Source organism: Neovison vison, chromosome 10, assembly GCF_020171115.1.
Source record: "Neovison vison isolate M4711 chromosome 10, ASM_NN_V1, whole genome shotgun sequence".
Lineage (NCBI taxonomy): Eukaryota > Metazoa > Chordata > Mammalia > Carnivora > Mustelidae > Neogale > Neogale vison.
The window spans coordinates 58,102,149-58,120,156 of NC_058100.1; the positions used below are offsets into that span (position 1 = coordinate 58,102,149).

General features: G+C 39.3%; 1 protein-coding gene across 3 annotated transcripts in view; it reads right to left on the bottom strand.

The window, feature by feature from the left end:
* RABGAP1L (RAB GTPase activating protein 1 like) overlaps positions 1-18,008 on the bottom strand; it is a 770,846-nt gene that overhangs the window by 149,543 nt on the left and 603,295 nt on the right. For 2 of the 3 annotated variants that reach the window (XM_044267366.1, XM_044267367.1), the window contains exon 19: positions 7,970-8,098. In XM_044267366.1, the coding sequence (XP_044123301.1) occupies positions 7,970-8,098 (129 nt within the window). Of the gene's footprint in view, positions 1-7,969; positions 8,099-16,775; positions 17,421-18,008 lie in introns of those variants that run through there. The other variant, XM_044267370.1, reaches the window with a different exon arrangement.

Below are 18,008 nucleotides of genomic sequence, written 5' to 3' on the forward strand. Positions count from 1 at the left end.
TAAATGATGTGATGAACTTTGCTACTAATGAGATGCACCACAAATGTGGCATTTGCAACATTATTCCAAATAAAAATGAACAGGAAGGAAGGAAAGAGAAAGAAGGAAAGAAAGAAAGAAAGAAAGCTGGATGGGGGGAGGGTAGAAGACAGGGCAGGAGGGAGGGAGGAAGGAAGGAAGGAAAAGGAAAGGAAGGGAAGGGAAGGGAAGGGGAAGAAGGAAGGAATGAAGGAAAGGAAGGAAGAAAGAGAGGGACAGACAAAACTTGTTTTTCAGTCTTTGGAGAGTAATTCTCTCACAGAGTTTGCATGTCCATAGGTATATACAGTCCTCTGACTTCTACTATAGGTGTTTGTTTTTTTTTTTTCAATTTATTTATTTTCAGAAAAACAGTATTCATTATTTTTTCACCACACCCAGCGCTCCATGCAATCCGTGCCCTCTATGATACCCACCACCTGGTACCCCAACCTCCCACCCCCCCGCCACTTCAAACCCCTCAGATTGTTTTTCAGAATCCATAGTCTCTCGTGGTTCACCTCCCCTTCCAATTTCCCCCAACTCCCTTCTCCTCTCTAACACCCCTTGTCCTCCATGATATTTGTTATGCTCCACAAATAAGTGAAACCATATGATAATTGATTCTCTCTACTATAGGTGTTTTATTCTTCTAGTTTATCCCTTTGTTCTTATCAGAGCAATGTCAGCTAAATGAATTCTATTATAATTAAAACACTCAAATTTTTAATAATATTTCATCATCTTACATAGCATTGAATTATATGGAGAGGCATGAAATACTGAATTAAATCATATATGATGTCTAATATCTCAAATTTTTGACCAAGAAGAATGGTAATTTCATCCATTCAACCGAATACAATATAAGTGGTGTTGAATTATATAGAAAAATAGGCAGATCAAGAATAATTATAAAGGTTATCTGTATAAGCACTTGACTATCTATAGATAGCCCATTCATAAATTCTTACACTTTGTAAAAATATCAATTTATGGGGTGCCTGGGTGGCTCAGTTGGTTGGGCAACTGCCTTTGGCTCAGGTCACGGTCCCAGAGTCCGGGGATCGAGTCCCGCATCAGGCTCCCAGCTCCATGGGGAGTCTGCTTCTCCCTCTGACCTTCTCACCTCTCATGCTCTCTCTCACTGTCTCTCTCTCAAATAAATAAATAAAATCTTTTGAAAAAATATCAATTTACTCAGCAAGTTTAAGACTGTTAAACAAGTTAAACCAACTGAGCCACCCAGGCGCCCCATAAATTGATATTTTTACAAAGTGTAAGAATTTATGAATGGGCTATCTATAGATAGTCAAGTGCTTATACAGATAACCCTTATCTAACAAAGTATAGAGGCTGGGTTTTTTTTGTGGTTTGTTTGTTTGTTTGTTTGTTTTTGCTTTTTTTAGTTTCTGAATTCCTTTTAAGAATCTAATGAAAGCTATAGATCATCTTACCAAAACAAACAAAATGCTCATATGCTTGTGTCAAGAAATTTGAATTTCTACTGATTTCGAGTTCATGAAGCCAAGATTCAAGTTTAAGAAGGTCCACAGTAGCAGAATTTTTAACTACAAGTAACACCTGAATAATGATATTCAACAAAACCAGAGGAAGTACAGGATATTCATATATTAAGTAAGGAAATGACTTTTCAAATCAAGTCTGATGGGTCAACACAGTTTCTGATTTTAACCTAGCTGAAGCCACAGGTGTAGGAAGATAGAAAATTTTTAAATCATGTTAGTTAAATCTGAAAAAATAAACACAAGGACATTTTTGATATTTAATATTATACAGGTTTTAGAAGAATAAAGTTATTTATCTAATCCACTGTGGTTTATTAATATATCTTATTGGTAGACACACGGAAATAAACCATGTATGGAAGTAATAAGTTATTTTCCATCTGCAACTGTTAAACGTCTATTTTAAAACCAATCAGTTCACTGAAATCACTCATCACCTAGTTCTTACAAGTTAGAGGGAAGTGATTCATCTTGTTGGATAACTCAATGAGAACAGGTCCATTCAAAAAAGATATAATCATACACAAATACTAACTTTGAAAATAATTAAAATCAAAATTTTTTACTTCTGATATTCTGTCTTTAATGTCAAGGCTGTAGATAAGAAATTGTGAGGGCAACTTTCCTGCCTGTTCCATACCTGCAGTCACCTCTGTCTGTGAATGCTTTGCCTGACACACAGCCTTGGTCTGTAAATCCATCATTCCCCAAAACCTGCAGTTGCCAGCATATTCTGCTACAAGGACGGCATGACAACTCACATCCTTAGCACACCCACACTTCCATTATTCATTGCCACACCTCAAGCTCCACAACCTCTCACAAGTTGCAGCACATCCGAAAGGGGAAGAGGGAGGTGGTGTGAACGGTGGGACAGACCTTGGTGTTTTTTCAAAACGCCAAGCTGCTGTGAAATTGATTTAGTGGTTATGACTGTCTTTGGTTTAAAGATTTTTCTTCAAGAAGTTTAAATGACACAGAATACAATACAGTAGTAGAAGAGGAAACATCAGAGTATATCACATATTGTTGAAGGGTATTTCTTTAGGGATGTGTGTGTGTGTGTGTGTGTGTGTTTGTGTATGGTCAGGGTTTTGACGTAAAAGCTATTTTAAAATGTAGGTCTCAGTTGAAAAACAATTTTAAACCTTCAGGTTGGAAATCTGTGCTTCAGTTCCAGCATGATCCCTGGATATTGTACTACTTCCGTCTCTGAGTTTCATCTCACATCTGCCTCACAATCACTTTATAAATTAAAATGATATCCTGTGATACAAATCAATAGACAAAATTCTGTTTTATTTTAATACATGAGTAAGAAACTACCAGGAAGAGGAATTAAGAAAACAATCCATATTATAACTGCATCAAAAAATATCTTGGAATAAATTTAACCAAGGAAAGATCTGTACACTGAAAACTATAAGACATTAAGGAAAGACACTAAAGACACAAATAGATATTCTGTGTTTACAGGTTAGAATAAATATTGTTAAAAGGTCCACACACCCAAAGCAATCTATAGATTCGACACAATCCCTATCAAAATTCCAATGGCATCTTTCATAGAAATGGAGCAAATAATTTTAAAATTTGTATAGAACCAAAAAAGATCCCAAATAACCAAAGCAATCTTGAGAAAAAAGAACAAAGCTGAAGGCATCACACTTTCTGACTTCAACTATATTACAAAGCCAAAGTAATCAAAACAGTATGGTAGCAGCATATAAAAAACAGACACATAGATCAACGGGACAGAACAGAGAAGCCAGAAATAAACCCATGCATATGTGGTCAATTAACTTACAACAAAGGAGTCAGGACATACTTTGGGGAAATGTAATTTCCTCAATAAATGGTGATGGAAAAACTGGACAGTCATATGCAAAAGAAGGAAACTGGACCACTATCTTATACCAAACATAAAATTAACTCATAAAAAACTTGGACATAAGATCTTTTTTTTTTTTTTTTTAAAGATTTATTTATTTATTTATTTGACAGAGAGAGATTACAAGCAGGCAGAGAGGCAGGCAGAGAGAGAGAGGAGGAAGCAGGCTCCCTGCTGAGCAGAGAGCCCGATGCGGGACTCGATCCCAGGACCCTGAGATCATGACCTGAGCCGAAGGCAGCGGCTTAACCCACTGAGCCACCCAGGCGCCCTGGACATAAGATCTTAAGCCATAAAACTCCTAGAAGAAAACATAGGTGATTATCTTGGCAATTTTTTTTTTTTGGATTTGACATCTAAAATAAAGATAACAAAAGCAAAAATAAACCAAGTGGGACTACATCATACTAAAAAACTTTTGCACAGGGATGCCTAGGTGGCTCAGTCAGTTAAGTGTCTGACTCTTGATTTCAGATCAAATTTTGATCTCAGGATTATTAGTTCAAGCCCCATGAGTTTAAAAAACAAACAAACAAACGCTTCTGCACAACAAAGGAAAGCCATCAACAAAATGAAAAGGCAACCTATTGAAGGGTAGAAAATATTTGCAAACCATATGTCTGATAGAGCTAATATCCAAAATATATAAAGAACTCATATAACTCAATAGCAAAAAACCCAAACAATCTGATTAAAAAATGGGCAGAGGACCTGAACAGACATCTTTCCAAAGCAGACATACAGATAACCAACAGGTATGTGAAAAGGTGCCCAACACTACTAGTCATCACGGAAACGCAAATCACAAGCACCATGAGATGTTGCCTCAAATCTGCTAGAGCAGTTATTATCAAGAGAATAAGAAATAAGGATTGGCCAGGATGTAGGGAGAAGGAAAGCCATGTGCAATTGTTGGTGGAAATGTAAATTGGTGTAGCCATTATGGAAAATGAAGGTTCTTCAAAAAACTAAAAATAGAACTACCATATAGTATAGCAATTTCACTTCTGGTATTTATCTGAATAAAACAAAAACACTAACTTGAAAAGGCAGTATGAACCCCTATATTCATTACAGCATTATTTACAATGGCCAGTAATGGAAACAACCTAAAAGACCACTGATGGATGAATGGCTAAAGAAAATGTGGTACACATGCACAACGGAATATTATTCAGCCACAAAAAAGAATGAAATCTTGCCATTAGACACAATATGGATGGACTTGAGGGCATTATGCTAAGTGAATTAAGTCAGACAGAAAAAGATAAATACCACATGATCTCACTTACATTTAGAGTTTAAAACAAAACAAAACAAAACAAAAATACCCAAGTTCAGGGATACAGTGACTCGATTGATTGCCCGAGGCAGGGGGTAAGGGCTGGGTGAAATGGGTGAAGGGAGTCGAAAGGTACAAATTTCATTATCAAATGATGACATTATTCATTATAAAATAAATAAGTCATGAGGATACACTATACAGCATGGTGACTAGTTAATAATACTGTACTGCCACTAGGAGTGCAGAGCTTGAAAGTTCTTACTATGGATGGTGACAGGAGTTAACTGGGCTTACTGCAGTGATCACTTTGCAAGTTTGCAACTGAAACTAATGTTATGTCAATTATACCTTAATAAATGTGGTGTCCTGTGAGTACTGTTTTATGTATCTAAGAAACCATTACTCTCCTTAGATAATGCAAAAACAAAAAACAAAACCCAAAATAAGACCTAAAAACAAAAAACAAAATCAAATAATTCATTATTACTTAAAATAAAAATTCATGTCTATCTGCTCACGTTCACATAAATCATTCTGGTGGCACATGTTCATTCCAGAAAGTGGACCCAGATCATATTTTGAACTCTAACATTTTAGGTTTCTGTGTCTTTCAGATCCCGTGATTCTGGTTTGACCATTGTTAAGGTGCCTCCTTCCTCTGAGGAGCTTCATAAATTATACTGGAAAAAATCCTTCCCTATACATCTCACAATTCTAGATCATTTGCCTGGGTTTTCCATTCTCATTGATTGTCTGATGCTACCAAATTTCCCTTAAAGACATTTAACTTTCCATCTCACCTATACCTCCTAACTCTCTCATCTCATTCTTAGAAATGAATGTTTTATTTTAACAGATTCCTATAGCACTGTTCTAGTTACAGTATTTGGATAGCTCTGGAACAATCAAAGGCCAGAGCCTACCTTTCAAACACACCACCCACAAAATTCAATCAAAGCCACCATGACCACTGAAATGTATTTTCAAAGTCTACAGACAAATGTAACTCATGCTTAGTGATTTGGCCCAGCCGAATAAAATAATCAGTCTGGAAGGCTTTACAAGTTTGCATTTTAGGATGAAGATTCAGAGGTCTGTTTTGCTTAGTATCTTTGGAAAATGATTTTTTGAATAAACAATTCACTTGAAAGACAATATATTTTTTTCTGTCCAGTTATTTACGTTCAGCACTGAATTATACTTTTTGATATTCAGAATTTACTTTAGGTTAAATCAAAAACAACGGTGTTACACCAAAAAAGTGTTAGAGCAGGTACGGTGCTTAAATGAAGTACATGTCTAAGTACACTGTAACTAATGAGCTTAATAACCTAATGGCAACTCAATCTTCTAATCGCCTAATCCAAAATCCATGGAGTCATCTTGACTCCTCATTTCCTCTCATACTCATGTGTAATATATCAGAAAATCTTTTTGGTTCTCTTTCAAAATATACTCAGGTTCCAATCACCTCTGTCTCCACTCCATCACTCTGGTAAACTCTATCATTATATCTCAACAGGATTACTGCAAAAACCCCTGTGTGTTCTCCCTACTTCCACTCCTAACTTCCTAGCAGTCTGTTCTCAACACAGCACTGTGAGCCCCTAAAACCTCAGACAGATTGAATTACTCTACCACTCAAAACCCTGCAAGAGCGACCCACTTCACTCAACGTAAAGCCTGAATCCTTACAAAGACCTACATTTTCTGGCTCCTTGTGAGCTCTCTAACTTCCTCGTCTATTGCTCATTTTCATTTACTTTACTTCCATTTACTTCACTTACTTCATTTACATTGGCCTTCTTGCAGTTCTTCAAACCCACCAGGCATGAGCCGGCCTCAGGGCCTTTGAATTAGCTGTTGCCTCTGCTGGAACCCTCTTCCCCTAGACATCTGTACAACTAACCCATCTCCTTCACCTTCTTAATGAGATCTACCTACTCTGACTACCTAGTAACAACTCTAACTTTCCTTCTCCTAACTAATCCGGTCTTGCTTATTTTGCCCTACTTTTCCTTTTTTCCTAGCCACTTATCACCTTCTAGCATATTAAACATATTATTTATTATGTTAGTCATTTTTTTTAATTTTTTTTTATTTTAAAAGATTTTTTTTTATTTATTTGACAGAGAGAAATCACAAGTAGGCAGAGAGGCAGGCAGAGAGAGAGAGAGGGGAGGAAGCAGGCTCCCCGCGGAGCAGAGAGCCCGATGTGGGGCTTGATCCCAGGACCCTGGGATCATGATCCGAGCCGAAGGCAGAGGCTTTAACCCACTGAGCCACCCAGGCGCCCCTTATTATGTTAGTCATTTATTGTCTGTTCCCTTCTGCAAGAACATGAGCTCAGTAAGACATGGGATCTTTGTCTCTATGTTCAGAAGGGAAATTTATATTTATGTCATAGTTAGGTGAGAAGATTCCCTGGTATATTCCAGAGGTACAAGAATTAACATCAATAAATTGGTTCCAAATCTTTAAAAATATGCTCTCTCATCTTGATATCATAATTTTCTGGATAGAAATTTCCATATCAAATTTTTTTTTAAGATTTTTTATTTATTTATTTGACAGAGAGAGATCACAAGTAGGCAGAGAGGCAGGCAGAGAGAGAGAGAGGAGGAAGCAGGCTCCCTGCTGAGCAGAGCCCGATGCGGGACTCGATCCCAGGACCCCGAGATCATGACCTGAGCCAAAGGCAGCGGCTTAACCCACTGAGCCACCCAGGTGCCCTCCATATCAAATTTTTTTATAAAACTTGTTTAGTTTTATAAAACTAATCTAGGAGGCATAGGATAAGGAACAATATATCCATGACCATTTCGCAGATGTGGGGTGAGAATGGGCAGATGAAAGCTTTCCAAGTCCCTTAGAGGAAAGAAAGCACTGCCTAAGCAGGCTTTTCTTGCTTTGTCATAAATAATCCTAAAACAGATGGCCAAAAGCTAAATACTAAGTCTGCGGCTATGGAAACCACTATGACAGCAGTCCAATCTAGAGCCCTACCTATAAGAAAAATGTTTGTCTTCCAATTGCTTCAATCTGAACTCTCACACCAAGTACTACTGGAAGGTACTAGACACATACCAGCCTTACAGAAATGTGTGGGAGAGGCTTTTCAACCTCAGTATCACCTTAAACATAGTCAACATCCAGCAACGTGTAGAGAAAGGGTTTTATGTAATTGGCCATGTTCTTTCTGCATTCAGGTTCTGTCTTTATGATGTATAAATCCGTGCACCTTACCTTAATGTGGCAAGCCTGCTCCATCAATCTTCTGGCATTTTCCTCCGCCCTGTATCTCTTCGGAAGCTGAACTCGGAAAAACTTTAAAGCACCTTCAAAATCAGCCTGCAGAAGATCTTCCTTTGAGGTCTGCAAAATAATCCCAAGAATCGTCATTACATTTTAGCCTGCCTTCAGGACAAATACACTGAAAAAAGAATTTCTAGTTTCCCGACTGCTTATTTGTAGCTAAGATCTAGCTTAGTTCCACAAGTTTTTAGGAACAGATTTCTAACCTCTTTACTATAAGCCAAAATAAGTCACCATAAATCCTGGGCAGGATATAAGAATTAATTACTAGGCTAACATATTTAATTTACATAACCTGAAGATTAGAAATGGTGGATCCCAGCAAAGCTAACCATGTTACAGCTCTGAGGGAAAGAAAAAAAAAAAAAGAAAAAAAAAAAGCCAGAAAAGCGAAACATTTTAACTCTGGGTCTAATATATGACTTTAGCTTGCTGGGTGAGTATTTTAAGTATATTATTAGCAACTTAGCTGAGGACATAGACAATGTAATCAAAGCATATTAAAATTATATATAATGAATACCTAATGGTACCATTAATGGTACCCCCAAGGGCCTTCCAACTAATGACAACAGCTCAAGAAAATAAGAAATTGATCCCCCACCTTAAATAATGCTATGAAAAAGTAAATGAAGCAAATCCCTTAACTAGCAAACTTCTTACGAAAAACTGTTTGCAAAATTTACTTCTTCAAGAAATAACTACTTAAAAATAAATAGATGCATGCATAGAGAAAAGATGGAAAGGAAACAGAAGGTTTCTCTGGATAGTGGAACCATGGGGTTTTTTTCCCTTTTATTTTGCTGTATTTTCTGCAGTAAAGATTTTGTAATAAGACAAGGTGTGCCTGGCTGGCTCAGACTTTTGATTTTTTGGTGTTGTGAGTTTAGGCCCCACATGGGGTGTGGAGTCTATTAAAAAAAAAAAAAAGAAAAGAAAAGAAAAGAAAAAGAAAGGTCGTAAGTATTTTAATAAACAACCATAAGCAATCTTTGGCAAACACTCTGATATAAGTTAAAGATTAAGCAGACTGGGTACACAGAAGTAAGCCGAAGAGAAATGAGATGTTTTAAGAGTCAGAAATTAATTGTCAAAAACTTCAGTAACAGGGGTGTCTGGGTGGCTCAGTGGGTTAAAGCCTCTGCCTTCGGCTCAGGACATGATCCCAGGGTCCTGGGATTGAGCCCTGCATCAGGCTCTCTGCTTGGCAGGGAGTCTGGTTCCCTTCCTCTCTCTCTCTGCCTGCCTCTCTGCCTACTTGTGATCTCCATCAAATAAATAAATATAAAAATCTTTAAAAAAAAAAAAACAACACTTCAGTAAGAAAGTGAAAAACAAAACAAAACTAACCAGGATGGCTAGAAATCATAGAACTATGCGCTCGTTCTAAATATTACTTTATTTAGATTCAAATGTAGAGCTGATTAACCTTAAAGAAAGTCAGAGAAATTCCTGCTCTTCACGGGGCATGAGTGGTCTTCAGCACCCTGGTCCTCAAACCATTAGACATGTCCATCGCTTAGGTGAACCACAGCACTAACCCACTAACTGGTCTCTGCTTTCGTTCCCCACAGCCCCCTCTCCTTATCATAGCCAGATGATACCCTTTCACGTCATGGGGTTCTTCTGTGTAAAGCCCTCCAGGGCTTCCTACTGTGCTCAGAATAATCCAAAATTGTTACCATGGCCCCCAAGACCCTTCATGATCTGGAGCCCCTGCTTTCCCGTCCAACCTCGTCTTGACCCACACCTCCCTCCTGTTCTCAAGCTCCAGGCACACTGGCCTTGTTCCTGTTTTTCCTACACACCAAGTTCATTCCTAGCTAAAGGCAACTGCCCTCGCTGTTCCCTCTGCCTAGATAGTCTTCTCCTAGATCTTCATAAGGATAGCAACTTCTTGTGATTTAGATTTTTAGCTCAAATGCAAAATCCGAGTGAGGCCTTTCCTGAGCACTTAAATTCTCCCCCACCCCCAGCCCACCAAGTAGTTTTCCACCAACGCATTTTCCCGTTTTACATCTGTTTCCTCCTAAGGAAAAGGGCCTTGTCTGTCTTGTGCACTGCTGCATCCACAGTGACAAGAACAATAACGGGAATATAGGAGGTACTCAATTAAAATTTACTGAATGAATGAATGCTACTTTCATCTCCCCTCCCTTTTAAACAGAAACATGTAAAATAAAATATTAATCCATACAGCAGGCATTTCCACAGGGGCTCCAGGTTGCCTCCGCTTCAGATCCATAAACCAGGAATCAGAAAGTAGAGCTGGGCTAGCAGCAGTGGGAAAACAAGCCTCGGTACATCTCTGATTGACTTCCTCCCTCGTGGAATCTTAGACACGACGGCGTTAAGTGGTAGAGAGAACGTTCAGCGCGACAGAGTGCTATCAACTCACCTTGACTAAGTTGGGACAGACTGTTAGAGGAAACTTCAGCCTAAGAGGGGGCTTCTCTGACCAACGTGCCAACTGCTGAATTATGGGAGAGCATCCAGCTGCCCGATACACTGGACACTACATCCCCAGTCTTCCCTTCTCAGCTGTGTTACTGGCTTTGATGATCAGCTCTCTGGTGACTGTTGGGAAAACTCAAGACACACTTCTTCTAGAGTTCGTGTTGACGCGGGATGAGCGGCTACCCCAAAGCCTCTGAGGGCACCGCTTCTACTTTCTGTGCAACCAAGCTCTCGTTACCTGGTAACACCCCCCCCAAATGCTGGTGCAGTTCCTTGCCTGCAGGCGGTAGCGTGATTACCAAATACTGGCCAAGGCCTCATTTCAAGTCCAGCCTCTGAGCTCGTGCAGAAGCAGGAGGGTGAGGATTAAAGAGGAGGAATCGTGAAGCCTGTGACATGTGACCTCTGGTCAGCCACGGGTGGCCAGGACAGAGAGGTGCACTTTGAAGGAGGCCATCCGCTCAGGGAAAGTGCAGCAAGAAGCTTACCACCTGAATGGGGCCGAACCTGGGCTAAGTCTCTGGAAACCAGAATTCAGAGCGCTCTGTGACTGCCCTTTCCAAGTCACTGCTTGCTTTCATGATGCTCCAGATCCCATGGCCCACTCCGTTAAGCCCTGTCAGAGACGAGCTCTAATGACCCCCGAGCAGAAGGACTCGGGCAGACAGACATGTGGAAACTGCATGGTAGTCAGCCCCCTATTCTCAGTTTCTAGAAAGTAGCTGGCAGTTAAAGAGACTCAAACAAGGCTGCAAAGTGTGAACTAAATCCATTCTGATCCCAGCTCTGGCTAACTTGTGGGGCTGCTTAATTGCTACTGTTCTACTTCAAAAAGGGAGCATCTTCAACCTCAAGAATTGGAGAAGGAAATAAGTCAAGTCCTATAAGTACATTTTGTGAACCCCAAAACAAATGTAAGGGATGACAGTTTGGAAAGTTTTCTCTGGGTTGCTCAAATACACTGGGGTACTGGTATTTTAGTAGCTAAAAACAGTACCCTGCTCTCAGTGACATTTTTAATTCCAGAAAGCAGGCAGGCCAAGTTGTAAGAACTTATATTCCTGTCATGGACTGAAATAAAGCTAATTTCATTGAGAATTTAAAAAAAAAAAAAAAATATATATATATATATATGCCAGAAGACAACCTTAGGAGAGGCAAAAGCCACGCCAATAAGCAAAAAGTATATTAACAAAAACCTTGCTTGCCATTGCTCCAGAAGGCAATCTGCAGTCCTACTCTGATTCTGGAGGGCTTTTTCCTCCGATTTAAGAGACTCCCATAATCTCTAGGTATCACCTCCAAACACCTTTTTATGGCATAAGCAGACTGTAAATTTATAGGGGTAACCCTCCATTTTCTGACAGATGTACGCAAGAGGTTCTTCCCTCTACAAATGAGGAATAGATACCTTTTGGTCTCCAAAAATTTGGATGCCTCACAGAATTTATCACAAAGTTGTTTGGTTTTATAAACACTTTGTAAAAATCACAATTTGCACACATACGTGCGTACGTATCTATATAGTGGGATCATACTTTTTTTTTATTGATTACATATTCCCTTCCTCTAAAATGGAAGATATTTTTAAAAGCCCAAGAGGTATCACTAACTAGAGATAAACATAATTAACAATTTGTTATATTGCTTAAATCATTTTTCCTATCCTCACACACACATATTTCAGAAAATTTGAATCATATCAGTACATATCACCTTGTTAAATATATAGGCTTCACAACTGTCAAGCATTAATGTAACAGTCTTAGTCCAAAATAGAAGTAGCAGTGCTTTCTATGAAACTAAAACATGACTTCACACAGCTTAGTCATCAACTGGCTATGGAGATGTTGTAATTAAGTTTACAGTTGTATGTATGAATGCTACATGTCTACCCTGATAATGAAGAGAAGCTTAACCCATGAGCTTGTGGTTAAGACCCAAGCTTTAAAAATGCACCCTGCTTCTCCTCCTTTTTTTTGTAAAAATGCACCTCTAAAATTCAAGGACCAAAGCAAGAACCCAAAAGAGGAGAGGCCAGTTTCTGGATATCATTATCTATCTGTCTTCACTACAACAGAACTCTGTCAGGCTAGAAGAACTGATTGGAGCTGGAAAGGCTGTTCTTCAACTGGGAAATTCTTTGAGTTTTTCTACATTGTCTTCAGAATAATCGTGAGGGAAGAGTATCATAATGAAAATGCAATTACTTTCCTGACATTATTTGTTAAGTAAAATTATCTAGAAAGTAACACAGATGAGAGCTAGCGAAATTTAAATAAGCAAAGATATGTTTTCTTCCCTTGCAAAACAGAGAACTCGATTAGCTTTTAAATAAGAATAAATGATAACTTTTGAAAATTAGTGGATCTATAAACATTCATCTTTTGCTCCCCAAACTTGCTGTCAAATCCTTTTAAGTGATGATATGGAACATGTTTATCAATTACACCTCCAAAGGAAGGATTACTTCTTTCTTCATTTGAATAGAATTATATATAAAGATTACTCGGACAATTAAAAACATTTCAATCGGTCCTACTTCTATTTCCTTTCAAGTAGGTAAAGAGAACTATCCAGAGGGAAAAGGTAAGTAGGATTTTTTTTTTTAAAGTAGGATGCTGATTTAGGTATCCTTTCCACTTCCCTCAGTAAAACGAATTAAGCAAATTCCCAGGCACATGAGAGACCCCAACATAAATTTGTTCTATGAATTCATAAAAACTCCACTTCAAGCACATCCTATAGTAAAAGTCACAATTTATAAAATGCAAATTGGAGAGTAGATGTAGGACTTATCTTAATATAAAAACTGATTTCTATATTTTGAAGGGCATCAGAAGTATGCATGCCAACTTTTATATTTGACTCTTCAAGTTTCAAGAGTTATAGTCTCTCTTCAATGAGGAATTCTTGAAGCAGTTAAAACAGAAGTAAGAGTGAGAGACAGACTTGGTCTTGTCTTTTGGCTTTTCATCCCAATAATCAATTGGGCCCACAGTGTCACACTGAAACCACAGCCAACACTGATATTAATAAAGGATGATCTGGTCATAACATCCCATACCATATAACAGCTAATAAAATCTAGAGAGAGAAAAGGGAGATTCTGAATAGGAGTAGAATAAAAGTTTTTCCTTTTTCTTTAAATTCCACACACTTACAGAGTATGGACTCTGGCTATGTGTCATCGCTGATACCATTTCCAGTGTGTTTTTCCCACTGAAAAATTCAGTGCAAGAGTATCACATTTTAAAGTGATTTTTTTTTTTTTTTTTTAAAGAGGCAGGGTGGGTGGCAAGGAACAGCTCTAACATTCGGGTGTTAGCTCCAGATGCTTCTGTTCTGAACCTCTCACGACTCTTGGATGATCAATCGTTCTTCAACGGCCTCCGATAAGCAGCAAATTCTAAGTTTGATTATTTTAGGGGATTTTTAAAAAAAAATCTAGGTATGGTTCTCTTTCTCACCTTTGCCATTTTTACCACAAATGGCTTTTTCTTCCTTTATAGTGTCTAACAGGATTTCTATTCAGTAGAGACATATTTTTGGAAGTCTGAGAATCATTTGGAAGCACAGGCTTTAGAAGAGGGAAACCTTACTTTGCTGGTATCTAGGATACCTGTATCTCTTGCTTTGGAATTTTAATTTCACCAAAGAAATGTGTTTGGTGAGTCTACACACAGAATTTATGCCTTAAGGTAATATCTACAATGAAGTACTTGTTCTTGATTTGTTAAAGGGAAATTATTGTTTACTAATACTAAGTGCACCTCTGAAGGATAAGAAGCAAGAATTTCAAATGTAATTTAAATAAAAACTTAAAAAAATTCAAATGTGCTTGGTATTCTAATCGTTTGATGGTCCCTCTGTGAATCAGGGGACAATGAATAAGGCTCAAAGTCCAAATCTACAACACTGTCTTGGTAGATCTTCATACATTTGATCAGTCCATCAAGCAAATTAACTGACATGAAAAAAAAAAAAAACCACAACTACTGGGATCTTTAAAGTAAAATAATGTATTTACCTGTGTCCAACCTACATGCATTCATGTTTAAAACCTATCTGAAAACCAAAACTTCAATGCCCACCCTTTTGGGTGGTAATGGAAAGATTGTAGTATTGCCTGTTGCAGGATCCCTCTCAGGACCAGCCCGAGCAGATCGGCCATCGATCCCACATCATTAGCCAGTCCAATAACACACAGCTGAATGACTGTACTTCCTCCTGGTACACATGCTAAATAAACTTTAAGCAGTAACTCATTGGATAGCTGATCTCAATTCACAGCCATATTACTAATTAAAGGGCATGTGATTTCCCAAACTGTAGAGTACCCTAGTTCTATCAATGATCTTTTCAGTACAATGCTGTATAACAAAGTCAGAGATTGCCAAATGACCCTACAGACAACTCAGTATACACTTTCCATGTGTAAGTAATGCAAATGGCACCACTACCTAGGCTGAATGTGAGAGCCCAAAACAACCCAAGGGATGTACGACCTTGAATACCTAACTGGGCAACCAAGCCAACTTCATATGGTTGCAACATACAGAGCCACATGACCTCCAGAAGATCTGAAGTGTATGAACCCAACTCTTTGTGGATTTTATGGCCGATAATTGGTTTTAAAGTAAATGCATTATAAATGCAAGCCTAATGTGGATTTAAGACTGAGAGACAGTCTTAGTTATCAATTTATGTTTTCCTTCAAAGCACTGAGAGTCAGAAGTGGCAAAGGAAGGCAGCACCAGATTACTGGAAAGTTGGCAGTGGGAGCCCTGGAGTCACAAAGTTAAGTAGTCTTTAAGAATATGAAAATATTTGAGAACCAAAACAGACTCCTCAAAGAGATGTAGAGAATTTGTTGAAATATATTTTAGCACTTAATAGTGTCAGAGGTCCTAAATAAAATGCTTTTTATTTCACTAAAACAAAACAAAACAAACAAACAAAACCACAAAAAAACTACCAAAAAAACTCCTTTCTAATAGAACATAAACCTTCAGTTTTCTCTTTTTTAAGATAAATGAGGTTCAGGGAAACAGAATTCAAGTGAGCACTGATGACCTCACCTGGGCATTAACACGTATGTACTGAACTCTTTTTCTTTCTTTCCCAAATGACAAAGAAACTGTATTTCTCAAAAATACCCCCTCCCCCATAATTATATGCTGGTCACTGCTTCTAACTTCATCTCGCAAAGATAAACAGACTTTCTTTCGGGTGAAAAATCCCTCCTGCATACAGCTACCTGAAATGTTGTTATGATTAAGCAAGGGGGATGATATTTACATGTGAAAACATGTATGAAGACTGAATTGATAACTGCAAAGATAATATAAACAGAGATGAACTAGACTGATGAGAGAGATATGAGAGAAAAGTGTTAAATTCAGTCAACGTTATACTTCTGAAAAGACTCAAATATGACAGAACCATAACGAAAGAACAGTCTGGAATGGTATTAAACTCCATTGTATAAAATAGACAAAGCTTAATTATTCTTGTTCAATTACCAAATAATGGTATAGGACTACTGTAGACCAATTACATTATAGAACAGTTGCTAGGTACAGTTCTCAAACCACTGAAAAGAAACCCTGCACCAGCGATTGTGGGTATTTAATTTTAACCCTTGGTAGGAAGTGAGGAAGGGTGATTTTCTTCTTGTGCAGGAAATCAAAAAACAAGCAAGCCAGACTTCCCAGATTCACAGCACAGACCCAACAGCTTTAAGCTGCTTCATAGATACACTGTTCAAGCATTCCAGGAGAAAAATTTTCAATTTCTTACCCAAGGATTTTTAAGGGGTAAAATTCCCTAACCAGTAAAAAAAAAAATGAAGTTGGCAACCAAATGGTGAGGTTAGAACGCAAACCACAGTAGTCCAGATAAGTAGCAATGTCTGTTGTGAAATTTAACCCTTTGGAGATGTAAATAACAGAACGCCTGTATCAAGCACTCGGCTATTCTGCTTTACTGCTGAGTCTAGGCAACCAGAAAACATTTTTTCCCCCTGCCACGGAGATAATGCGGCTAATGTGGCCCTGGGCTCTCAGAAAAGAGCCATACCTCCTCTAGCCAATTAAGGAGTGGCGTGGACCAGGCTCGGCCAGAGCCCCAGGGCAGCGGCCACTCAGCACTTCCTGCTGGGTAGTGTGGGGAAGAGGAAAAGAAAACAGGAGACTGCAAGCCTCTTTTAGGGATACAGGAATTCTCACAGAGGGTGGCAGATTCCCTACAAATGAAGTTCAATGAAAAACAGTCTCACCGCCAGAAGCCGAGGCACAAACAGACGATGCCCCATCCCCAGAAGTTCCAGCACTCGACATGCATACTCATTCACCAGCTTGCTCCTCTCGTCGTGCATGTCCTGGGACTTTCTGACTGGAGGTGTGAGCTTAGCAGCTGGGGCTGGGCAGGGCACCCCTTCTTCCATGAGCAGTAAGTAGGTGTCCAGAATGAGAAAGCTGGATCTCTGATCCCCAATTTTGAGAACTGCAGTGGGAAGGGAGCCAGGCTTAGGTCTCCCCAGGAGCACGCACAAGCCAGTCTGTGGTGGGAGTTGTCAGCTAACGTCTCCACAGGAAGAACATTTTGGCTAAATTATCCACTGTGCAAAAGCCCCAAAGTAGACTGGAAAATGAAATCAAATACTGAGCTAAATAAAAAACGGCAAAAGCAATCGGATGCAAGAAAATGGCCAAGAGTGATGCAGGAGAGTTCAGATACATGTGTTAAAATGTACCAGCAGCTCAGAAGGGTCTAGCATGTAAAGAGAGAGAGTGTGTGTGTGCGCGCGTGTGTGTGTATGTGTGCGCGTGTGCGTGCGTGCGTGTGTGTGAGCAGACAGCAGCAGCAGTAGCCAGGAAGCCAGGGCAGTTGTGAAGCTGCAAGGAGAAAAGGATGAGCTCATTGCAATCCTTGATTCGTGACAAGCAGCGCCACGGCTGCCGCCGCTGCCGCCGCCGCCGCTGCCGCCTCTCGCTGTGAATCAGTAATGAAGGGGTAGGGAAGGAAGGGGAGGGAAGAGGAGGAGGTAGGTGAATGAGCATGCAGAGTGTGTCTCGGGGGAGAATGCTGTAATAAGAAGCCAATGGCGAGCCGTTGGACAGATGTGCTTCCCCCTCCCAGTCCACCTTCAATCAGTGTTGTTAGTCTGACAGCTTACGCTGTTGAATCCTAAAGCCAGAGACAGAAGAACTAGCTTCTCTTCCCATGTAATGCTCGCAGAAAAGCCAGACAGCCTGCCAGCTAAACGGCTGACCTTTCTTCCCTCTTGCTTTCTAATAACGATAGCAGGTAAAAGTCTGATTTTATGTCGCGTATTTAAAGTGGGATGCTCCGATCCTGGTTAGACGACGGAAATCTCCCCAGGAGAGAGAGGTTGAGGGCGAAATGATAAGGGGGTGAACAGACAGCAAAGACGGAGCTTCCAAGAAAGGACACACCCTCAAGTTGCAGTGTTTGCGCAATAATAATGACTTTTTGCAGTGCTAGCATG